The sequence below is a fragment of the Lepidochelys kempii genome, chromosome 5 (genome assembly GCF_965140285.1).
Source record: "Lepidochelys kempii isolate rLepKem1 chromosome 5, rLepKem1.hap1, whole genome shotgun sequence".
Taxonomy (NCBI): domain Eukaryota; kingdom Metazoa; phylum Chordata; order Testudines; family Cheloniidae; genus Lepidochelys; species Lepidochelys kempii.
The window spans coordinates 72,011,101-72,036,839 of NC_136384.1; the positions used below are offsets into that span (position 1 = coordinate 72,011,101).

The 25,739-nt window shown below is 40.8% G+C and overlaps 1 protein-coding gene across 8 annotated transcripts in view; it reads left to right on the forward strand.

The window, feature by feature from the left end:
• Positions 1-25,739, forward strand: part of APC (APC regulator of Wnt signaling pathway) — a 189,215-nt gene that overhangs the window by 121,398 nt on the left and 42,078 nt on the right. For all 8 annotated transcript variants that reach the window (XM_073344697.2, XM_073344696.2, XM_073344701.2 and 5 more), the window contains 2 exons: positions 7,893-7,976; positions 23,189-23,293. In XM_073344697.2, the coding sequence (XP_073200798.1) occupies positions 7,893-7,976; positions 23,189-23,293 (189 nt within the window). The remainder of the gene's footprint in view (positions 1-7,892; positions 7,977-23,188; positions 23,294-25,739) is intronic.

Here is a 25,739-nt window from a genome sequence, read left to right on the forward strand (position 1 = left end):
ATGTAGTGGTCAAAGGATTATAGATGGTGAGTCCTCCTGGGAATGATATTTTATTTCTTGCATCTGTTTGGGAAGTAGATGTTGCTGTTCAGTGTAGCTTACTTTATGGTGTGACATTTCTATTTTAATACTTACAAGAGTTTTGTTTAATTTTATCCCAAATTTCTCATACGATTTCCAGTGACATAAACACTGCCTGGACATTTTTTGTCTTCTCCTTATCTTTATAATCTAAATCACTTCAACATGTTCTTACTCAGATCCTGATAAATATCCCGCAATATTTTACAGTTCGGCATGGACACAGATGAAAAAGTATAATTTTCCTGTGCTTTGTTCAGTGATTCTTTCCGTGTTAGACTAAACTATTTCAGATTTGGACCAGTGTGTGAATGAAACAGGATTCCAGACTTCTTTATTGCCTTTATTGTTATTAATAGTAAACATAAGCATTTATTTTATGGTAGCACTTAAAAGCCACGATTTGGATTTAGGGGCCCAATTGTGGCAGACACTGTACGTACATATTGTTACAGGGTCAGGCCAGATGGCTACAGGAGAGTGATAGAAGGTAGATACATTAGCCATAGATTAAGCAGGTCCCCTTTCTCTGAGTAAGATAATGGGCTGTTCCAGAACAATCAGGAAGTTGCTGGAACCAATTATGGCAAGCAGGCTAATTAGGATACCTGGAACCAATTAAGAAGCTACTAGAATCAATTAGGATAGGCAGGCTAATCAGGGCACCTGGTTAAAAAAGGACTTCACTTCAGTTAGTGAGGCGTGTGCGAGGAGCTGGGAGCGAGAAGGCGTACTGCTGGAGGACTGAGGAGTACCAGCATTATCAGACATCAGAAGGAAGGTCATGCGGTGAGGATAAAGGAGGAATTGGGAGGAGGCCATGGGGAAGTAGCCCAGGCAGTTGTAGCTGTCACACAGCTGTTACAAGAAACACTGTAGACAGCTGTGATCCACAGGGCCCTGGGCTGGAACCTGGAGTAGAGGGAGGGCCTGGGTTCCTCCCATCCTCCCAACTCCCTATTGGATAAAGGAGGAGTTGACCTGGACTGTGGGTGCCACCAGAGGGGAAGGTTCCTGGCCTGTCCCCCAACCCACTAGGTGGGCCAGCAGAGACCGCGGGAATTGTTCTCCTTCCTTTTTCCCATGCTGACCAGTGATGAGGTTAGCTGAGTGGACAGCAGGTTTGAGCCACTAGCAAAAGTGGCCAAACTGAGGGCTGCCGTGAATCTCCGAGGTGAGCAGATCCGCCACTAAGGCAGAGGAGGAACTTTGTCACAATATATAAGACATAGGTGCTGATTCCATGGATGCTCTGGGGCTGGAGCACCCACAGGGAAAAAAATGGTGGGTGCTGAGCACCCACTGGCAGCCCTCCCCCAGCCCCCAATCAGCTCCTCCTCCTCCATCCTAGCGCCTCTCGCCCACCACGATCAGCTGTTCCGCAGCATACAGGAGGTGCTGGGTGTGGGGAGTGAGGGTAGGGTGTCCTCGGGGGAGGTGGTGGGAAGAGGCGGGGCGGGGGTTGTGCACCCCCAGCATCTCTGAGGTAAGAGACCATATCTGGCACACAATAGGAAATGTATTAAGATTTTAAACAATGTTTCTTCCCCATGAATTCCTCCTTTTCTTGATATATTATTTTTTCCATTTCTTATCATGCTGTTTTTAGATACAGTAGAACCTCAGAGTTATGAACACCACAGGACTGGAGGTTGTTCGTAACTCTGAACAAAAGGTTGTTTTCAAAAGTTTACAACTGAACATTGACTTAATATAACTTTGAAACTTTACAACGCAGAAGAAAAATACTGCTTTCCCTTTATTTTTTAAGTGGTTTACATTTAACACAGGACTGTACTGCTTTTTTTAAATATCTGCTGCTGCCTGATTGCATATTTCCAGTTCCAAAGAGGTGTATGGTTGACTGGTCAGTTCATAACTCTGGCATTCGTAACTCTGCGGTTCTGCTGTAACACTTTTCTACTCATACTTTCAAACGCTAAAGAGGAAAGGATGGTCTGGTATTTAAATGACCGCACCAAGAGTAACATGATATGGGTTTAATTCCTGGTTCTGTCACAGTTTTTCTGTGTTGAATTTGTACAAATCATTTAATTTTTCCATTTCTCCATCTGTAAAATGGAGATATTTCTCTATTGCACAAGGTACTGTAGAGATAAATTTTTTAATGTTTGTGAGGTACACAAATACTACTGTGATGAAAGCCATATAAGTACCTAGTTAAATATTTCCATTACATCTGCTAGATTATATATTTTGCCAGTTTTGTTGCATCTGTTTGTGGCAAAAGTTGCCTCAAATCCTGAGAAGTCTGAATTTTTTTTCATTTATGGACCCATTTTCTCCTATTGGTTTTGAGCAATAAATTACTAATAGCACTTAAACCCAATTTTGGGGCAGTTTCAGTCAGACATAGAATCATAGTAGAAATAGAATAACTTCTTTGGGTTATCCATTCCATCACTGTACCAATGCAAGATTGTTCCCGACAATACATTTTTTTGAATGTTTTTAGTATAATTAAGAAAGTTCTTCTGTTCCTAAAACTCTGTTGGCCTTTTTGACTAGCGCTGCACAGTGAGTGGATATTTTCAGAGAACTATCCACAGTGACTCCAAGATCTCTTTCTTGATGGTAACAACTAATCTAGACCCCATCATTTTGTATGTATAATTCGGATTATGTTTTCTAATGTGCATTACTTTGCATTTATCAATCTTGAATTTCATCTGCCATTTTGTTACCCGGTCACCTAGTTTTGTGAGATTCCTTTGTAACTCTTCACAATCTGTTTTGGACTTAACTATCTTGAGTAATTTTGTATCATCTGCAAATTTTACCCCCTTTTACCTGATTTTACCACTATTTACTCCTTTTTGCTGATCATTTATGAATATGTTGAACAATACAGGTCCCAGTACAGAGCCCTGGCGGACACCACTGTTTACCTCTCTCCATTCTGAAATTTATTTATTCCTACCCATTGTTTCCTATCTTTTAACGAGTTACTGATCCATGAGAAGACCTTCTCTCTTATCCCATGACTGCTTACTTTTCTTAAGCCTTTGGTGTGGGACCTTGTCAAAGGCTTTCTGAAAGTTTGTGTACTATATCCCCTGGACCACCCTTCTCCACGTTTGACCCCCTCAAAGAATTCTAAAAGATTAGAGAGGCATGATTTCCCTTTACAAAGCCATATTCTCTCTTCTCCAGCAAAATTGCAGGAGTAATACAAATTAGAATATAGATATACTACAGTAACTAAGCTCTGTGTGAGAAAGTTTGTACAGCATTAACCAGCACTACTAATCCTGCTTTTTTGTGCTTTTCTGGTCACATTTTTAATGCTATTTTTTCTGTATTTTTATAGTAAAACTAAGGGGAAATATTAAGTAGACATTAATGGGGGTGTCTATAAATAAGATGTTCAGTATTTTGGAACAAAATTTAATCATGCAATCCAGGGTGCAATTTTAGTTCTGCTCATGTTTTTCTGAACATTTGTGAACTTTATACCAAAAAACAAAAAAAAACCCAAGAAAACAAAAAAACACTAACTTTGGTTTTATAGTTGATTTGATTTTGTATGTGTGTCTTGACTCTGTCATACCCAGTGTGATTTCAGTGGAATAGTTGAGTTCTGTGTCAAGACTCAGCTGAATTCACAAATTCATCAGATAAAGGCTGATTAAAAAGGACAAATTCTGAGTATGTTATGAGGAGTCTTCATTTTTGGCCTTAAAAAAAGGTTCAGAATCTGTCTTTCATAATCTGTTCTTTGTGCCTGATCTTTCCCCATTTTTTCCTTAACTTTTTCTGTTTCCTTTGTTGTTTTTTCCTCTTAGCTTTCCTACATCATAAAACAGTAAACACACATTTAAAATGTCCTCTTACGATATGGGGAATATGGCTCTATATAGTACTTACATATTTTATTTATTTCATTGAAATGTTTTTTCCTTACTGTGACAGGAACCCCGGGGTACAACCTGGAACTGTGGGACTGCTGTGCCCCTTTAACTCTCCAGGCTGGGCTGTCTCACACAATGCTATGCCAGTGACAAGCAGCAAAACACCTCCAGGCACTGATCACTCGGCCATCAGCATGTGGAGCCCCACAACCAGCTAAATCGCATGAATGCTCCCTGAGCCACTCATAAGTCATATAGAGAGGGGCACCAGCAAATCATCCCAGCTAGATATATCCCATTTTACACTGCTCAATACTCCATTGGCCAGTGCAAGCTCATTAATTAGTTCGCCACTTTGTCAAAGGAAAGTGGACATGTGCCAGCTTTTGTAATCTGAGCTGAGATTCCCCCAAGCACTTCAAACAAACACACACTGTTTTAGGTAAAATATAAAACAGATTTATTAACTACAGAAAGATAGATTTTAAGTGATTATATGTAGCAGACATAGAGTTCAGAGTTGCTTACATCAGAATAAACTCAGTCTAAATTCTACAGACTAAGCAAGATTTGAATCAAGCAGTCTCTCACTGTAATAGATGTTACAGGCAGTTCACAGTTCTCAATACACAGGTTGGATCCCTTCCCAGCCTGGGACCAATCTCTCCAGTTCCAAGTCTTTGTCTTCCAGACAGTCTTCCAGGTGTTGAGGTGAGGAGGAGAGAGGCCAAGTGATGATGTCACTGTCCCTCTTTTATATTTTCTTCCAGCTGCTAGAAAGATTCTTGGTGTGATGTGGCAGGTAAGGCAGATGTCATTGTGTACGTGCCGCCTTCAAGAAGTCTTTGGGATAATGGATTCTTCTTGATGGGCCATCAACGCCTGTCTGGCCAGTGATAGTTGCCCCTTTGTTGCTACTGAAAGGCCTACCAGCTATGGGCATCTCCCAACCTCACAACATATTTCAGTAACACACATAGCAATACTTCATAACTTCACATTCAATGATAGTACATACAGTTCAACAGGATATTAAGGTCCAACATATCAAGACTTTTAAAATGATACCTCACAAGGCATGCATCATACAAAACATATCATAAACATGTGACAGTGGTGAACATGGGAGATCCAGAGTGCTACTTTGAGGTACAGTGTGTCACATATATACATTTAAAAAACTAGATCAAGCATTAGAAAGCAAGAGGCACTAATGCTTGCAAAACTTAAAATTAAGCTACAGGTATTTAAAATTAGGTTTTCAAAAAGTCTACACTCAAAACTATTTCATTGCTTCGAAACAAGAAACAAGATTATAGATTATAACATTTTACCTAAAACTTCATTAAAAGGACTTTAACAAAGCTATGCTGAACTAAAACTACAGCAGAAACTATTAAATAGTCAACATTTGGCACGTGTTGATACACATAGATATCCTCTGTTTTGTTGTAAGTATTGTGACAGGGTCGGGCCAGATGGCTATGGGAGAGTAATAGAAGGCAGATATATTAGCCCCAGGCTAAGTAGGTCCCTTTTCCCTGGGTAAGGTAACAGGGAAGGTTCCAGAACAATCAGGAACCTTCTGGAGACAATTAAGACAAGCTGATTAGAACACCTTCAGCCAATCCAGAAGCTGCTAGAATCAATTAAGGCAGGCTAATCAGGGCACCTGGGTTTTAAAAAGGAGCTCACTTCAGTTTGTGGTGTGCGTGTGAGGAGCTGGGAGCAAGAGGCACTAGGAGCTGAGAGTGAGAACGCGGACTGTTGGAGGGCTGAAGTGTACAAGCATTATCAGACACCAGGAGGAAGGTCCTATGGTGGGGATAAAGAAGGTGTTGGGAGGAGGCCATGGGGAAGTAGCCCAGGGAGTTGTAGCTGTCGCACAGCTGTTCCAGGAGACACTCTAGACAGCTGCATTCCACAGGGCCCTGGACTGGAACCTGGAGTAGAGGGTGGGCCAGGTTCCCCCCAAATCCTCCCAACTCCTGGTCAGACACAGAGGGAGTCGACCTGGACTGTGAATTCAGAAAAACAGCCAAGCTGAGGGCTGCTCTGAAGCTCCAAGGCAAGCAAATCCGCCAATAAGCACAAGACCCACCAAGGCAGAGCAGGAACTTTGTCACAGTATATAGAAAACTGGCAAAGGCTGACTATTTAGTGACAACAACTGTGGAAACTTCTTGATTCGTAAGTAAGGCTGTGAATCTGTCACAGAAGTCACGGATTCCGTGACTTTCTGTGACCTCCATGACATCTGCAGCAGCTGGTATGACTGGCCCGGGGGCCGCTTGAGCAGCTCGGGCAGCCCCTGGACCAGCTGCTCCGATTGCTGCTGCTGGGGCAGTCTCGGGCTACCCTCCCTCCCAGTAGCAGCAGGAGTTGGTGTGGGAGGGGGCTCAGGGCGGGGTTTGGGGCACGGGCTCCAAGCGGTGCTTATCTCGGGGCTGATGCTCAGAAGCGGCAACACATCCCTCGATTCCTAGGTGGAGGAGCAGCCAATCAGCTATTCGCGCTGCCTCTGCCTGCAGGCACCATCCTGGCCAACAGGCACTGTGGAGCCGGCGCTCAGGGCAGGGGCAGCACGCAGAGCCACCCTGGCCACACCTGTGCCTAGGAGCTAAGGGACATGTTGCCATTTCTGGGGAGCTGCGCAGCCAGGTAGGGTGCCTGCAGCCCTGCCCGCCCCCCACAGCAGCAGCAGGGCACCCGGGCCGCTGCCACCATCCCCTGTAAGCACCCAAGTTTTAGTTAGGGGTATATTGTACAAGTCATGGACAGGTCACGGGCCACGAATTTTTGTTTACTGTCCATGACCTGTCCATAACTTTTACTAAAAATACCCATGATTAAAATGTAACCTTTATTCATCAGCACCAGAAAAATTATCAGGCAGTTCTTCCAAATGTTCCAGTTCCATTCTTATGAGTAAGCTGAATATGACATTTACAAAAATGCTTGAGTAGAAAAAAGTATTTCCAAATATTTCAATATTCTGCATCCTCACAATAATAAGTCATACAGAGTGGAGTAACAGTATGATGTGACACCCACAACTGGTCACAGGCTAATTGCTTATAAACTGGACTCTTTATAGTAGCAACAGAATACCTTTAAAAAATAATGTAACTCCCATTTTGGGAGGATGAAAATGTTTTCTCAACCCTAAAACTATGAGAGAGATCTGGTTTTAGTGTCCGTTAATATCAAACTGTTACTCTTGAGTTCTTTTGAAGTTTACGTTTATTTTTTTGCTTAGTTTCCTATTGTTGCTACTTAGCAAGACTTCTGTATATAATACTGTCTTACTGCCTTTTATTATGCAAATTGGTGTTTCTGAAGTCAGTTTTCAGTAATGTAGAAGTAACTGTGATAGGGCTAACACAGGACTGTAGTAATATTCATAGTTTGCCCAAAGAATGGCTAATAATACATGGAAGTTATTCAGTATTTTACAGGCTGAAAACACTCTGCAAATGTAAATCCTTGCAAAACCTCTGTGCAGGATAGCTATGTATTTAGTTTTATCTATATTTTACAAACAGGGCATCTAAGACAGTGAGGTGAAGTAACTTTCTCAAGACAACATGATACATCAATGACAGAGGGAGGAAACTGTTTAGGCGGAAAAAGTGTTTTCTGGCTAATGTGTCTCTTACCATACTTTAATAGTTTATATAGTATGTCAGTTTAATAATAGATCCAAATTAATGTCAGTTGTGTTAAAAATCCAGATGACCATTACGCTGTGTAAAGTATTTTCACGTATGCCTCTTTCATGCGTATGCGCAGTTACTGAAATTATCACACTAATGAAGTAGTTCTGTTTTGTAGTCAACAGTTTTTGCCATAAACTCTTTTTTCACATTGTCATTTTCTACAGTAAATATTTCTTTTAAAAAAAAACAACTATAAATTTGAAAATTTATTCATTTTTAGGTAAGGGTGGCAAGAATTCAGCAAATAGAGAAAGACATACTTCGTATACGACAGCTCTTGCAGTCACAAGCAGCTGAAGCAGAGGTTAGTGAGCATTTGCCTTTTTTTGCTTAGAGGATGTGCACACGTGTGTTTGTATGTTTAAAGCAAAGCAAAAAGTCAATCCATCAACACTTAATAGAATGAACTGGGTGGGCTAGAATATTTTGGCTCAATAAATGACATGATGTAATTACAGTATATCTTGATGTTGGTTCCTCTGCTATAGTCTTTCTTTTCCTAGTCTTATCTTTGCGGGGGAGGAAGAAATATTAGTTTTGCTGCTAGTACTACTGTTCTTCTGCTTCAGCCAAGAAAATGGGTGCCTCTTGCTTTCTCAGCCATTGTAGCTTTATGAATTAATCAGTGGGAATTGCAGAGAGTGTCTTCTGTCTTCCTTGGCAGTACATTTTAATAACATTACTTCAGTGTACTTCAAATGAGCTAAAGCTAGAGATGCAGAGAGCAGCTTGGGTTACCGCTGCTCTACGGGTGTGGTGAGTACTGATATTTCAGTTAAAAATCCAGGTTCAAGAATTCAATAAAGAGACAAGACTGCAATACCTTGGAAAGGTTAGGACTGAGATTTAGCTCGTAACTATTATAGCCAGACTATTTGGTCAAAGGATTTGTCATGTTGTTTTCCTAATATATCTGACAAGTTGGAGTATAGTAATTCTCTTTCTAAATTTAGAGATCTGATAAGGCGTTATGTGGTTTGTTAATCTTCTGAGAAGTACAGATAGGAAAAGGGTGAATGCTTATCCAGTTTGTGTGAGACCTTATTTTAGAAGTCTTATGTCACGCTTCTACAGGAAAATACTGATATATAAATAAAGATAACAGGATTCCTGTGTCATTACATGCCAGCATCTATTATAGTGGTCACCGGTAGCAGCCACTGTAATTAAGTTGTAAATCAGTTTCCTTTATGAGCCCATTTTACATACTTGTATCTTACCCAAACATTGACCACTGGGGCTGAAATTTTCCGTAGTTGGTCTGTGTCCAAAATTGTGTTTTTAAGTTCAAGAAAATGTTCGTCATTTTGGAATTGAGAGGATAAAAACTAGCTTTTTTTCTAATATAAAAATAGTTCTGATAGTTATTCTCTGAAAAACAAACAGACTTCTTATAGTATGGGGCCCAAAACTGGACACAGTACTCCAGATGAAGCCTCACCAATCCCGAATAGAGGGGAATGATCACGTCCCTCGATCTGCTGGCAGTGCTCCTACTTATACAGCCTAAAATGCCGTTAGCTGTTTTGGCAACAAGGGCACACTGACTCAAATCCAGCTTCTTGTCCGCTGTAACCCCTAGGTCCTTTTCTGCAGAACTGCTGCCTAGCCACTCAGTCTCTAGTCTGTAGCAATGCATGGGATTCTTCCATCCTAAGTGCAGGACTCTGCACTTGTCCTTGTTGAACCTTATCAGATTAAATGTACCCCCAAGTTTTACCTCACTTAAAAACTACTTGCAGCTCATCTCCAGCTGTGTGGGGATGCTACTGGAGAGCAGCATGCGTGGAGGAGCAAGGCTGGAGTGAGAAATTATTCTAAGGGGCAGAGATAGCAGTCATAGCTAGTCATCCACACCTGGATCACAAATTGAGGATCTGTAGAGCTGGTACCAGGTGATATGGGAACAATGGCTGAGCATTTCAGAAACTCGGGGGCTAAAGGGGGAGGGGAAAGAGAGGGAGGTTCTGCCAACAGACTCAGGAGGTTCACTAGCTGAGGGAGATGGTATCTTGCTGTCAAATATTATAGCCACCCCTGGTGTAAGGCAGTGCAAGCATGGATTAGCATGGAAATATTACACACATTTAGATAGTGTGGGTGCTATGGGCTCATTCAATCTGGAAGAAGAATCCGTGTCAAATGCTCAGCTCCTATATCACCAATTGATATGTCTTGTGTAGACAAGGCCTCCCCCATTCTGCTGCAGGATTGTGGTACAATATGTAATACCCTCCCACTCTTTAGGGACCCTAATAGCACTTGGACACAACTACAGAATTAAGGACCATTTTTATCTAAACTTAAGTTATCTTGCCAGTGAGTATTTGGAGACTCTTCAATACACAAATAGGCCATGGCAGCATATCACATCAATGCAACTTCAGAAAGGGCTGGTTTTAGGGGCAAGAAATATATGTGACTACCTGGTTATTGTTTTTACTGAAAACTATAGAATTTAAAGCTCTTTGGGACATATATGTTTTTTTACAGTGCCTACTATAGTGAGGCCCAACTTTCTTGTGGTCTTTAGATGCTACTACATTACACATAAGCAGCCATTTGTTGTTCCATTAGGTTGGCATCTTTGTGGCATATATAAGGCTCCTATCCTTGTAGAATCTAGGACCAGTAGATACTAGTAGTATAAGCTTGGGTAATATATCGTACCAAAAAAATTCATCCTGAAAGAGACATTCAGAATAGAAAATTTCAGTCCAAAAGGTTAACGTTTGGCAAAATTTTATAAGCAACTGAAAACCGGGTATTATAATGAAAAGTGTCGGGAAACTTTACCTACAGAGGTGGCACTGCCACCTCTGCCTTTAAGACCCATGTTACATATATATTCTGTGGAATGAAATGCTTACGCTATATTTAGGAGCCATCTACCTGTTTTGTTCGCAGTACATTTTTGAGTGAGGGCACCTCAAAAGATGAACAGTTTTGGCTGGCAACTACAAATGTAAATTTGCATACAGAACTTTTTTAAAAAGCCATTTTGCTGTAAATGCCTTCCTTAAATATTTTACTTTGTTTTAATTTACTGTACAGGTACAAGCACTGTCAACATAATATCCATAATTTGTAGTAGGTGAAGTGTGTTTTCATTGGATGATGATGATTTCTGTAGACAAAAGAGAGAGGATTTATTTTACCCAGAGATTATTTTCATCAAGCTTTAAGCTGTTTTTCTTATGCAACATGAGTAATTGCAGCTGTTAGGGATTTGGCAGACTAGTATTTTTCTTTGTGATTCAACAGCAGCAAAATTCAGCTTCATTTGTTTTAGTCTAGTGATTGGACCCTATTTTTCTGTTCATCCAGTATCCTTTGTTTTCAATTTCTTTTTTTTTTTTTTTTTTTTTGTATCTGTGGTGGAATTACAGTAAAATAAACATTTATTCTTTTCGTATCTTCAGAATGGGGGTGTACCTTCAGTGTTTGAACCTCAAAAAAATAAAATGCATTGTGAAGTAACAATTCATTTTTGCCCAGAAAAGCCATCAATTGCAGCAAACAGTTGACTACCTTTGCAAATGATTAGTCACTGTTGTTCAAAATTAGAGCTATTGCTAGCCAATCAGTACAGTGATGATAAAAGTTCCACTATTGGAACAGATTTCAGGAAGGAGGGAGAGAGAGTGTGTTTGTTTCCGCCCATGCAATGCCCTGTACTTTAGTAGAAGGTACACTAACCTGCAAGCCCAGAGGCTATGAGTTCTAGCCCAGGCTTTTCCACCAACTGCTGTTGATATTTTTGTGCACTTCACAACCCGTACTATGAGCTAGGGTCTCAGACTGCTACCTTGAGGGATAACTATTATTCACCCATTTCAGATAAGATAACTTGCACAAGGTTATTTTAGGCAGTAATTGGAATAGAACCAGGCTTCTAATATAACAAAGCCAAGGCTAGAGTGGATAAAAATCAAGTTTTTAATTCTAATCTGATCTTTTTATTTAACTTGGATGTTTAGATTTCAGTTAAATATTTTTCATTTTACAAATAAGCCTATTTAAAATTAAATTTGAAATTGACAACCTATGTTAAGTCCTAAACTTACTACAAGCTATTAAAATAATTTAAATTAAATAAATAAAATATTAAGCAGTACACTGTGCTGCCAAAGTTTTAAAGAGTGTCAAACCATTGAACTGGTGGAAGTCACTGGCTAAGCACTGGATCACAGAATTCTAATAGGTGGGGAGGCATGATTTCCCTTTTCAAAAGCTGTTTACTTTTCCCCAACATATTGTTTTAATCCATGTGTTTGATAATTCTGTTCTTTTCTATAGTTTCAACCAATTTGCCTGGTACTAAAGATAGGCTTACCAGCCTGTAATTGTCAGGAATGCCTCTGGAACTTTTCTTTAGTGCACTAGATGAGATACACCACATGTTGTGATAGCCATTTGTTGGACCCCTGGATCTTGAAAGGCGTGTTGTGGGAGTGTTGATCATTGATCATAGCAGTGGAGATATGTCTACAGATTTTGGATCTGTTGTTCTGGCACGGTCTGGTGCTGTTTTGAGTTGGTGTGTCCTGGTGTGTGGAGAATTTGCTTCTGATGATGAACTAGGAGAGTTTAGAGGGTTGTATGAAGGCCAGGAGAGGGGGTCTGGAAAGACTTCTTTCAGGATGTGGTCCCCATTGAGTATGGGTGGTAATTGTTTAATGATATCTTATATGGGTTAGTGTGGTGCTAGGTGACAAAGAGGGGTGAGTGATCGGGGAGGGGGTTTTATTTCTATATTGAAACAGGTTCTTTCAGGGTGTCTGGGTGACACACCTTTCATAACATATAGAGTACCTCATCCAGTGCACTAAATGCCCAAGTAACAGCTATGTGGGTGAAATGAGACAATCACTATGTTCTCAAATGATTTCTCAGAGAAAAATAATAAGACAAAAACACATCATCATCTGTGGATGAACACTTTTCACAAAGCGATCTCCTCTATATTTGACCTCTCAGTCCTCATCCTCAAAGGAAACCTGCACCTTCAAAAGATGAGCATGGGAACTTAAATTCATAACTTTGCTAGACACTAAAAATCATGGACTGAATAGAGACAATGGATTTATGGCTTATTACAACAATCTGTAACTCACTAACTCCCACCCACACACAGGTTTTTTCCCCCTCTTTTCTCTCCTGTGACTGGAGAGGTATTTACTGGACAAGTCACCTAGAATGATTCCATTAAATGTGTTAACTACTTAGACTAAACAATCTGTATTTAGCTGTGACACACTGAGTGCATTGCCCAGACCTGAAGGAGAGCTCTGTGTAAGCTCCAAAGCTTGTCTTTCTCACCAACAGAAATTAGACTCATAGACTTTAAAGTCAGACAGGACCATCATGATCATCTAGTCCAGTGGTTCTCAAACTGTGGGTCAGGATCCCATTTTAATGAGGTTTCTAGGGCTGGCTGAAACTTTCAGGGGCTCAGGGCTGAAGCCCAAGCCCTACTGTCCGGGGCCGAAGCCAAAGCCCGAGGGATTCAGCCCTGGGCAGTGGGGCTCGGGTTACAGGCCCCCTGACTGCGGCTGAAGCCTTTGGGCTTCAGCTTTTACCCCTTTCCCGCCTGGGGTGGTGGGGCTCAGGCAGGCTCAGGCTTCGATCCACGTCCTGGGGTTGTGTAGTAATTTTTGTTGTCAGAAGGGAGTCGCGGTGCAATGAAGTTTGAGAACCCCTGATCTAGTCTGACCTGCACATTTCAGACCGCAGAACCTCACCGACCCATGCCTGTAAATAAACTCCTAGGCTCTGGCTGAGTTACTGAAGTCCTCAAATAATGGTTTAAAGACTTCAAGTTACACTAGTTTAAACCTCCAAGTGACTCATGCCCCAAGCTGCAGAGGAAAGCGAAACCCCCCCATGGTCTCTCCGAGTCTGATCTGAGGGGAAATTCCTTCCCTACCCCAGATACGGCAGTCAGTTAAACCCTGAGCATGTGGGCAAGACCCACCAGGCAGATACCTGAGAAAGAATTCTCTATAACAACTCAGAGCCCTCCCCATATAGAGTACCATCTCCAGCTGTTGGGGATTTTTGCTACTGACAGTCGCCAATGGGCAACAGACCATTGTAGGCAGTCCCATCATACCATCCCCTCCAAAAACTTAATAAGCTCAGTCTTGAGGCCATTTAGTTTTTTTGTCCCTACTACTCCCCTTGGAAGGCTGTTCCAGAACTTCACTCCTCTGATGGTTAGAAACCTTCTCCTAATTTTGAGCCGAAACGTGTTGATGGTATCCCTGATATTTATTACTCTGTATTTATAGAGAGCAATCATATCTCCCATCAGCCTTCTTTTTGTTAGGCTAAACAAGCCAAGATCCTTGATTCTCCTCTCATAAGGTAGGTTTTCCTTTCCTCAAATAATTCTAGTAGCCCTTCTCTGCACCTGTATCAGTTTGAATTCATCTTTCTTAAACATGGGAGACCAGAATTCGAGATGCTGTCTCAGGAGTGCCTTGTATAATGGTACTAACACTTCCATCTCTCTACTGGAAATACCTCATCTAATGCATCCTAGGACTGCATTAGCTTTTTTCACAGCCACGTCACATTGGTGGCTCATAGTCATCCTGTGATCAACCAATACACTCTAGTCTTTCTCTTCCCCTGTTGCTTCCAACTGATAAGTCTCCAGTATATAGCAAAAATTCTTGTTGTTAGTCCCTAAAAGCATGACTTTGCACTGTTAAATTTCATCCCATTTCTATTCCTCCAGTTTACAAGGTCATCCAGATCTTCTTGTATGATATTCTGGTCCTCCTCCGAATTGGCAATACCGCCCAACTTTGTGCCATCTGCAAATTTTATTAGGATATTCTCACTTTTTGTGCCAACGTCAGTAATAAAAATGTTAAGTAAGATTGGTCCCAAGAGCAGTTCCTGAGAAACTCCACTAGTAACCTCCCTCCAGCCTGACACTCTACCTGTCAGTAACACCAGTTGTAGTCTCCCCTTTAACCAGTTCCTTATCCACCTTTCAATTCTCATATTAATCCCCATCTTCTCCAGTTTAACTAATAATTTCCCATGTGGAACTGTATCAAATGCCTTACTGAAATCCAGGTAGATTAGATCTACTGCATTTCCTTTGTGTAAAAAATCATTTATCTTCTGAAAGAGTGAAATCAGTTTGGTCTGGCACGATCTACCTTCTGTAAAACCATGTTATGTTTTATCCCGATTACCATTCACCTCTACATCCTTAATTACTTTCTCTTTCAACATTTGTTCCAAGACCTTGCATACAATTGAGGTCAAACTAACAGGCCTGTAGTTTCCTGGATCACTTTTTTCCCCCTCCTTCTTAAAATTAGTATTATCAATTCTCCAATCATAGGGTACAAACTCCGAGTTTACAGATTCATTAAAAATCCTTGCTAGAGGGCTTGCAATTTCATGTGTCATTTCCTTTAATATTCTTGGATGGAGATTACCTAGGCCTTCCAATTTAGTCCCATTAAACTGTTTGAATTTGACTTCCACCTTGGATGTGGTAATTTCTACCTCAATACCTCATAGCCATTAGCCACTCTGCCACTACCCCTAAACTCTTCATTAACCTAATTAAAAACCGAGGCAAAGTATTTGTTTAGGTGTTGGGCCATGCCTAAATAATCTTTAATCTCCACCCCCTCCTCAGTGCTTAGTGGTCCCACTTCCTTTTTTGTTTTCTTCATTCTTCATTTCTTGATTAATCGCTGTTAACTCAAAAAAATGAATCATGATTAATTGCAGTTTTAATCACACTGTTAAACAATAGAATACCAATCGAAATATATTAAATATTTTGGATGTTTTTCTACATTTTCAAATATATTGATTTCAATTACAACACAGAATACGAAGTGTACAGTGCTCACTTTATATTATTTTTATTACAAATATTTGCACTGTAAAAATGATAAACAAAAGAAATAGTATTTTTCAGTTCACCTCATACATGTACCATAGTGCAATCTCTTTATTGTGAAAGTGCAACTTACAAATGTAGATCTTTTTTGTTACATAACTGCACTCAAAAACAAAACAATGTAAAACTTTAGAGACTACAAGTCCCCTCAGTCCTACTTCTTGTTCAGCCAATTGCTAAGAGAAACAAGTTTGTTTACATTTACAGGAGTTAATGCTGCCCGCTACTTATTTACAATGTCACCTGGAAGTGAAAACGGACGTTCACATGACACTTTTGTAGCCGGCATTGCAAGGTATTCATGTGTCAGATATGCTAAACATTCATATGCCCCTTCGTGCCTTGGCCGCCATTCCAGAGGACATGCTTCCAGGCTGATGATGCTCGTTTAAAAAAAAAGTGTTAATTAAATTTCTAGCTGAACTCCTTGGGGGAGAATTATGTCTCCTGCTCTGTGTTTTACCTGCATTCTGCCATATATTTCATGTTATAGCAGTCTCGAATGATGACCCAGCATGTTGTTCGTTTTAAGAACACTTTCACAGCAGATTTGACAAAACTCAAAGAAGGTACCAATGTGAGATTTCTAAGGATAGCTACAGCACTTAACTCAAAATTTAAGAATGTGAAGTGCCTTCCAAAATCTGATTGGGACAGAGTGTGGAGCATGCTTTCAGAAATGTTAAAAGAGCAACACTCCGATGCGGAAACTACAGAATGCAAACCACCAAAAAAGAAAATCAACCTTCAGCTGGTGGCATCTGTCTCAGATGATGAAAATGAATATGTGTTGGACTTCACTGCTTTGGATCGTTATCGAGCAGAACTGAGCATCAGCATGGACCACGGGTGGGCGAACTACGGCCCGGGGGCTGCATCCGGCCATCCAGACATTTTAATCTGGCCCTTGAGCTACCATCAGGGAGCGAGGTCCGGGGGTCGCCCTGCTCTAGCCGGGGAGCGGGGTCGAGGGCTTCCCCTGCTCCATGCGGCTCCCAGAAGCAGCAGCAAGTCCCCTATCTGGCTCCTATGAATATAGGCAGCCAGGGGGCTCCACCCACTGCCCCTGAGCCAAGCGCTGCTCCCGCAGTTCCCATTGGCTGAGAACCACCCCGTTCCCCCTCCCTCCCTCCAAACCCCTTGGACCCAGCCCGGAGCATCCTCCTGCACCCGCAACCCCTCAGCCCCACCCGAGAGCCTGCAACCCTAGCCAGAGCCCTTACTCTTCCCCCACCCAGCACCCTAACCCCATGCCCCAGCCTGGAACCCCCTTCCAAATGATGAACTCCTCATTTCTGGCCCCATTCCAGAGCCCACACCCCTAGCTGGAGCCCTCACCCTCTCCCATACTCCAACCCTCAAATTCATGAGCATTCATGGCCCGCCATACAATTTCCATCCCCAGATGTGGCCCTCAGGCCAAAACTTTTGCCTGCCCCTGGCATGGACACATGTCCTCTGGAATGCTGGTTGAAGTATGGAGGGACACATGAATCTTTAGCGCATTTGCCACATAAATATCTTGCAATGATGGCTACAACAGTGGCATGTGAACGCCTGTTCTTGCTGTCAGGTGACCTTGTAAACAAGAAGCGGGCAGCATTATCTCCTGCAAATTGTGACCAAACTTGGGTTTTTTGAGCGATTGGCTGAACAAGAAGTAGGACTGAGTGGACTTGTAGGCTCTCAAGTTTTACATTATTTTATTTTTGAATGCAGTTATTTTTTGTACATAATTCTACATTTGAAAAGTTTAACTTTTGTGATAAAGAGATTGCACTACAATACTTGTATTAAATGAATTGAAAAATGTTATTTTTAATTTTTACAGTGCAAATATTTATAATAATAAATGTAAAGTAAGCACTGCACACTTTGTATTCTGAGTTGTAATTGAATTCAATATATTTGAAAATGTGGAAAACATCCAAAAATATTTATAAAAATAGTATTCTATTCATAGAATCATAGAATATTAGGGTTGGAAGAGACCTGAGGAGGTCATCTAGTCCAATCCCCTGCTCAAAGCAGGACCCAAGTAAATCATCCCAGCCAAGGCTTTGTCAAGCCAGGCCTTAAAAACCTCTAAGGATGAAGATTCCAGCACCTCCCTAGGTAACCCATTCCAGTGCTTCACCACTCTCCTAGTGAAATAGTGTTTCCTAATATCCAGCCTAGACCTCCACAACTGCAACTTGAGACCATTTCTTGTTCTGTCATCTGCCACCACTGAGAACAGCCTAGCTCCATCCTCTTTGGAACCTCACTTCAGGTAATTGAAGGCTGCTATCAAATTCCCCCATCCCCCCTTTCTCTTCTGCAGACTAAATAAGCTAAATCAGCCTCTGCTCGTAAGTCATGTGTCCCAGCCCCCTAATCATTTTCATTGCCCTCCGCTGGATTCTGTCCAATTTGTCCACATCCCTTCTGTAGTGGGGGGAGCAAAACTGAACACACTACTCCAGGTGAGGGCTTACTAGTGCCGGATAGATGGGAATAATCACTTCCCTCGATCTGCTGGGAATGCTCCTGCTAATACAGACCAATATGCCAATTGGCTTTCTTAGCAACAAGGGTACACTGCTGACTCCTACCCAGCTTCATGTCCACTGTAATCCCCAGGTCCTTTTCTGCAGAACAGCTGCTTAGCCAGTCGGTCCCCAGCCTGTAGCAGTGCATGGGATTCTTCCTTCCTAAGTGCAGAACTCTGCACTTGTCTTTGTTGAACCTCATCAGATTTCTTTTGGCCCAATCCTCCAATTTGTCTAGGGCCCTCTGTATCCTATCCCTACCCTCCAGCATATCTACCTCTCCCCCCAGCTAAGTGTCATCTGCGAACTTGCTGAAGATGCAATTCATCCCATCATCCAGATCATTAATAAAGATATTGAACAAAACCTGCCCCTGGACTGACCCCTGGTGCACTCCGCTTGATACCAGCTGCCAACTAGACATCAAGCTGTTGATCAGTACCCATTGAGCCTGACAATCTAGCCAGCTTTCTATCCACCTTAAAGTCCATTCATCCAATCCATACTTTTTTTAACTTGCTGGTAAGAATACTGTGGGAGACCGTATCAAAGCTTTGCTAAAGTCAAGATATATCACATCCATGGCTTCCCCTATATCCACAGAGCCAGTTATCTCATCATAGAATGCAATCAGGTTGGTCAGGCATGACTTGCCCTTGGTGAATCCATGCTGACTGTTCCTGATCACCTTCCTTTCCTCCAAGTGCTTCAAAATGGATTCCTTGAGGACCTGCTCCATGATTTTGCCGGGGACTGAAGTGAGGCTGACCAGTCTGTAGTTCCCCGAGTTCTCTTTCTTCCCTTTTTAAAATATGGGCACTATATTTGCCTTTTTCCAGTCGTCCGGGACCTCCCCCGATTGCCACGAATTTTCAAAGATAATGGCTAATGGCTCTGCAATCACATCAGCCAACTCCCTCAGCACCTTGGATGTATTAGATCTGGACCCATGGATTTGTACATGTCCAACTTTTCTAAATAGTCCTTAACCTGTTCTTTCACCACTGAGGGCTGCTCACCTACTCCCCATGCTGTGTTACCCAGTACAGCTGTCTGGGAGCTGCCCTTGTCTGTGAAGACTGAGGCAAAAAAAGCATTGAGTACTTCAACTTTTTCCACATCATCTGTCACTATGTTGCCTCCCCCATTCAGTAAGGGTTCCACACTTTCCCTGACCACCTTCTTGTTGCTAACATATCTGTAGAAACCCTTCTTGTTACCCTTCACATCCCTTGCTAGCTGCAACTCCAGTTGTGCCTTGGCCTTCCAGATTACATCCCTGCATGCTCTAGTAATATTTTTATACTCCTCCCTAATCTTCTGTCCAAATTTCCACTTTTTGTAAGCTTCCTTTTTGATTTTAAGCTTATTTAACAGTGTGATTAATCACAATTAATTTTTTTTTAATCACTTGATAGCCCTACTATAAAACCTTTTACTACTGGTTTTAATTCCCTTTGCAAGCTTCAACTCTGGTTAGCTTTTGGCAGTTCTCACTTTCTCTTTCTGACCTCCAAGAGGTAGCTTTCCCTGCTGATCCCTGCCATCTTCCATTCCTTGTAGGCGTTCTGCTTTCTCTTAATCACCTGTTTGAGATGCTTGCTCATCTTCATCCACCTTGCAACCCTACCCTATGAATTTTTCCCTCTTGCTTGGGATCTAGGCTTCAGATAGTGTCTGCAACTTTGACTTAAAGTAATTCCAAGCCTCCTCCACATTCAGATCCTTGAGTTCTTCAATCCAGTCCACTTTTCTAACTAATTCCCTTAATTTTTTAAAGTTAGCTCCTTTAGCACCTTGATCATCCAGGGGCCCTACTGCCTTTTTGGCAGGCTTCCTGTTTTTCATGTATTTTAAAAAGTATTTGCTGTTAGTTTGTCTCTTTTGCAAGTTGCTTTTTGAATTCTCTTTTGGCCTGCCTAATTATACATGACTTGCCAGAGTCTGTGTTGCTTTTTTTTTTTCCTCAGTAGGATTTGGCTTAGTTTTTAAAGGGTGTCTTTCTGCTTCTAACCACCTCTTACTCTGCTATTTAGATTCTCTTACTGTTTGTTTTGTTGTGTATACATTTAATCTGAGCTTCTGTTATGGTGTTTTTAAATCGTCTTGAAGCAATTTGTAGGCATTTCATCCTTCTGACTGTTCCTTTTAATTTCCATTTAACTGGTTTCCTCATTTTTGTGTAGTTCCTCTTTTTGATGTTAATTGCTGTTGTGGTGGGTTTCTTTGGTATATTGCCCCCTACAAGAATGTGAAACTTAATTACATTATGGCTATTACCAAGCGGTTCAGCTATATTCACCTCTTGGACCAGATCCTGTGCAACACTTAGGATAAATCAAGAATTGCCTCCCCTTGTAGGTTCTAGGACTAGCTGCTCCAAGAAGCAGTCATTATTGGTGTCTAGAAATGTTATCCCTGCATTCTGCCCTGAGGGATGTGTCTGTCCAAACTGTGTGCTCCTCTGCACCTGTCAGCTTTCCCCCAGCCCTTAGTTTATAAACTTCTCTATGACCTTTTTAATTTTACATACCAGCATTCCGTTTCTGTTTTGGCCTAGGTGGAGCCCATTCTTCCAGGCTCCTCCTTTCCCAAAAGTTTCCCCCTTTCCTAATAAACCTAAATCCCTCTTCACAACACCATCGTCTCATCCACTCATTGAAATCCTGCAGTTCTGCCTATTTATCTAGCTGTGTGCATAGAACTGGAAGGATTTCAGAGAATGCTACCATGGATTTCCTGGACTTTAATCTCTTACCTAGCAGCCTAAAATTGGCCTCAAGGACCTCTCTCTTACCCCCCCTGTGTCATTGGTATCTACATGACCACTGGCTGCTCCTGAGCATTGCACATAAATCTATCTAGATGTCTCAAGAGGTCCACAACCTTCATAACTGGCAGACAGTTCACTGTGCGATTTTGGTCATCACAATATTTCTAATAATCAAATCCCCCATTACTATCACTTGTTTCTTCCTAATAACTGGGGTCCCCTCCTCTGCAGGGGTATCCTCAGTGTGAGAGGATATCATGACATCATCTGGAAGGAGATGTTGTAGAACATGTTTAGAAGTGAATTTGGATGTTTCGTTAATATTTGTTTTACTGTTGCATTTTGTGTGTGTTTTTGGTTAATGCGAGCTGTTCCTTTAAGAACAAGGTGTAGCAGACTGAGAATGTGGTTGAGATACGGAGCAAATGTATGAAATTTTGCCATGTGTTCAAAGTGTGGAAGACCTAGGGGGCCTGGGTAAGTTCCAGAAAAGTCAGAACTTGATTTAATAAATTTATCTTTCCAGAAAGCAAGGCTTATTCTCACCAACTGTCTCAGGGCATAGCTAATGAGCAATAAAGGTTTTCGCCTCTAGGTCATCTGTCTAAATCTTGCCCTGTTCAGCAGAGATTAAAAGGTGTTCCCATCTAATGGATAGTTGAGTCCCAGTTGCAGCTCCCACATGTTAAACTCATCACCATGCTTTGGTCTAGTTTGTAAACTCTTCAGGGCAGGAGCTATTTCTTACTTTGTGTTTGTACAGTGCCTAGCCCAACAGGGCCCCAGTCTCAGTTGAATCCTCTAACCAGAGCTCTTGTACTGGGAGCCAGAATCGCCTTACTTGCTATAAACTGGAAAGACTCAACAATGTTGTGATTGTCTCACAAACATACTGGTGGGCAGGGGAAGTTCAGGAATCAAAAAGATTAAAAATGATTTAATCTTTTATTTTAATCATGATTTTTGGAGGTTGACTTGTGATTTCTGTTTTTTCACTGTTTGGGGTTGGTAATGCTGATATTAACCCAGGTGCAGCCTGCAATAGTCACATGTAAAATGGCCACTTTTGGGCTTTAGCAGCTTCTCCTTCCCAAATGTAAAGGGTCTGCTACCAAAAAGGCATGCCATAAGAGAGTGAATCCACAGTGGGAAGATCAATAATAACTAAGCAATCATAGGTTTCAGAGTAGCAGCCGTGTTAGTCTGTATTCGCAAAAAGAAAAGGAGTACTTGTGGCACCTTAGAGACTAACCAATTTATTTGAGCATAAGCTTTCGTGAGCTACAGCTCACTTCATCGGATGCGTTCAGTGGAAAATACAGTGAGGAGATTTATAAACACACAGAACATGAAAAAATTAGTGTTTATCATGCACACTGTAAGGAGAGTGATCACTTAAGATGAGCTATTACCAGCAGGAGAGTGGGGGGGGCGGGGGGAGAAAACCTTTTGTAGTGATAATCGAGGTGGGCCATTTCCAGCAGTTAACAAGAAAGTCCGAGGAATAGTGGGGCGGGGGCGGAATAAACAAGGGGAAATAGTTTTACTTTGCGTAATGACTCAAGGAGAAGCTCCAACAGAAGGGGGTAGTGGTAGTGACAAAAATTTAGTTTTCATTCAGTTAAACAGAGGAAGATTTTACTTCCATAAAGAACTGAAGCGTCTGTTTTCACCAGGTTTTCTACATCATTTGTATTTATTTCAGTATACAAAGATTAGGTTTGGTATGACCATATAGTTAAAGCTTTGTTCACATTAAGATGGATACACTTGTGTTTCTCACATTAACAATAAAATGTGGATTCCTTTATTATGGTATAGATACACCATATGTGTATCATTCTGTCCACCCAGAAAGTGTTTGTATTTGGTTGTGAAGTTTAAGTAATAATTTAACTGTACTAGCCTTAGTCTCCAGTAAATGCATAGATTGTGTGACAGTGCAGAGGAGACAGTTGTTTGCTCCAGTTCTGTTCTATTTCTGATAGTGATGTGAGCACAGCTGGTGGAGGATGGTGTTTCTGTGTCTCACAGCAAATCCTTTGTCTTACAGGGCTATAATCCTCAGAGGACATGCTTCGCTTTCATCTTACAATTTTGCTAAGACAGTCAGTCTCAGTTGCTAATTATTGAGGCTAGAGGTTATGAAATACAAAGCACAGTTCAATGGCTTTGTGAAGCTACGACATAGATGCATTCACAGCTTAGAAAGCTTTGACTGATAAAGTGTACTCCATTTCTATATGTAATGCCGTAAACTCTTGCATTAACAGAGGGCACCTCAAAGCAAGCATGATTCAGGCTCACATGAAGCAGAGAGGCAGAATGAAGGTCAAGGAGCAGCAGAAATCAGCATGGCAACTACTGGTAATGGTCAGGTAAAGTAAATATTTATTGGTAACATTTTTAAATATAAAAAATGTCACTCTTATGGGTGTGATCTGGAAATTCTGCTGTATGTAATTGTGCTTCAATGGATTTCTTCAGATGTATTAATTCTGAAAAGGCTGACATTTTTCTTTATTTCTGTTGGGAGGGAAGAAAGCTGTCAAAGCGGTTACAAAGGATATTTTAATGAGATAGAATTTAAATATTCCATAACACAAGACTCTATTTTCTTTTGCTTAAAATGGTTAACACGGATATATTTAAGCAGGGATAAGCCAATAGTTTCGTAGAAAAAATGATTTTTTCCTATTTGTAACTATTTGTGTTTGTTATGATTTAATGATGGAATTTACTCAAAAATTTCAGTTCAGAAATGATCACTGAAAACACCACTATTTAAAAAATTAAGTGACCAGTTTCTCATTACAAATAATTACAAATATTATTGTAATTACAAATAATTCCTGTTTCTTAGTTAAATGCATTACATAAACCTCTGGAACTAAAAATCTCATCAGAGGTAATCTGCATGTGTGCTGAAGGGTTATGTACATGCTCATTTCATATTTGTCATTGCTATTCCTTTAATACTTAAATATATTACTGGGTGAAATTTAGGACTACACTAATTCTTTAAATGCAGATTTCTTTAATATTCATCAAGAGTAAGATAGTTTTCTTTGACTTAATAATTTTATATTTTGATTTATTTTACTGTGCTATAATACCACTTGCTTCATTATCTACAAGTATTGCTCAGCCTTTCATTTTAGTAATGCAGGTTCTCATAACCTCAAACAATAATATGACAGTGCAATTCATATGTAAGATTTTTCTGTTTTTTACTTTTTGTTTGTGGAATTATTTCAATCCCTTTTAAAGTATCGTGTACACAATGATTTGTGGGAAGGATTATGTCTGTGGTATGGCTCAAATATTTCATTAGATTAAACACTAAGCACAGTCCCTAATTTTTCTATTAAGATGTATTTCATCACAGTTTGGAACCCAATTCTCTTTGCTACATCTGAGCAGTTGCCTGAGGCCCCTATTCTAATCCTGATGACAGCATTATTCTAAAGGAGAAAAAAATAGTTCAGTGATGCTTTTGGGCTGAAAGCATAATGTGTTTAAATAATTCATGCATTGTGGCCACATGTTCTTTCTTGTGTGAATGGGAAGTTATTTTGGACAAGAGAGATTTTTTTGGAGGAGGAAGAAAGGGGTGCCTGTCTTGTACCCAGAAAGAATCATATCAGTTAAGGAGTAGCTCTCTTTTTGGGGGGCATAGAATTTGAGCAGTTTGGAGTTAATATCAAGCTACAGGACGAAAATATTATGGCTGTGGGATCTGAATTTGTGCCGCTATGAGACGTAAGGGGATTATTTACTTTTAGTGCAAGGGCAGGGAAAGGAGGCTTAATGGATTGGCCACTAGTGTTTTATTTCTGGGAACCCAGATCAATCCACCATGTACCCTTGAGCAATGAGGATTAAACAGAGTGCAAAAAAAAAAAAAAAATCAACCTAATTGTTTGGGGCTAGCTAACAGTAAGCAGTAAGACAAGCAATCTGAATTGAAGATTTGCCCATTGTGGACAGTATTTTTCAGGACTCAGTCATGTTCTCTTCTGTACCTCCTCTGCTCTGCAGTACTGTGCTGACAGCAAAATGAACTTTACTAAAATCTTGATTTTTTTGCAAGCTGTCTGTAGGATTTTAAAGAATTTCACTGCTTTATTAGTAAACTGCATCAAAATACAGGAAAACAATATAAAGGAAGAAAAATAAAGCACAGATGAAACAACAACAAGGGCATGAAAGAATATAATATTAAAAGGAAGGAGTATAAAAGGGGAAATTGCAGGGAAGGATGCTACACAAGAATGGGATTGAAGCAAGGTGGGTGGAGGGAGAGCACATGAGAATTGGGGAGAGAAAAGAGTCTACCCAAGAAGCATGTAAGTTATCAACTTTGGTCTCTTGCCAGTTTGTCAAATCAGTTACTACCTATTTTTGGTAGTAGTGATTTCAGTTCAGTCTTTAGTGCACCAGTAATAAAGATAATTGGGTTTGATTTGGGCCTCTTGGCAAAGTAGAAGGAGCCAAAAGACTCTGTTATCATGTTAACTACCTCTAAGCTCTGAAGAAAATAGCCTGTCCAGGTCAGGGTTGATATAATTGTTAGGACAGAATGGAAAAATGTGTGCTATTTTTGTCTGCCCCATAACGGGCTTTAATATCTAATGTTTCCAACTTGCCACTTTTTTACCTTTTTGGGTAGAATGCACATATTACAATTAATCAATAGTGTAACATTTTTGGCACATTTTGAATAAAAAAAATACACTGCGTGTGTAACCCTTAGATCACAACTTGAAATCAAGTTGAGCGGAAAGAGATGCTGTCAAGATAAAAACAGTATTAATAATTATA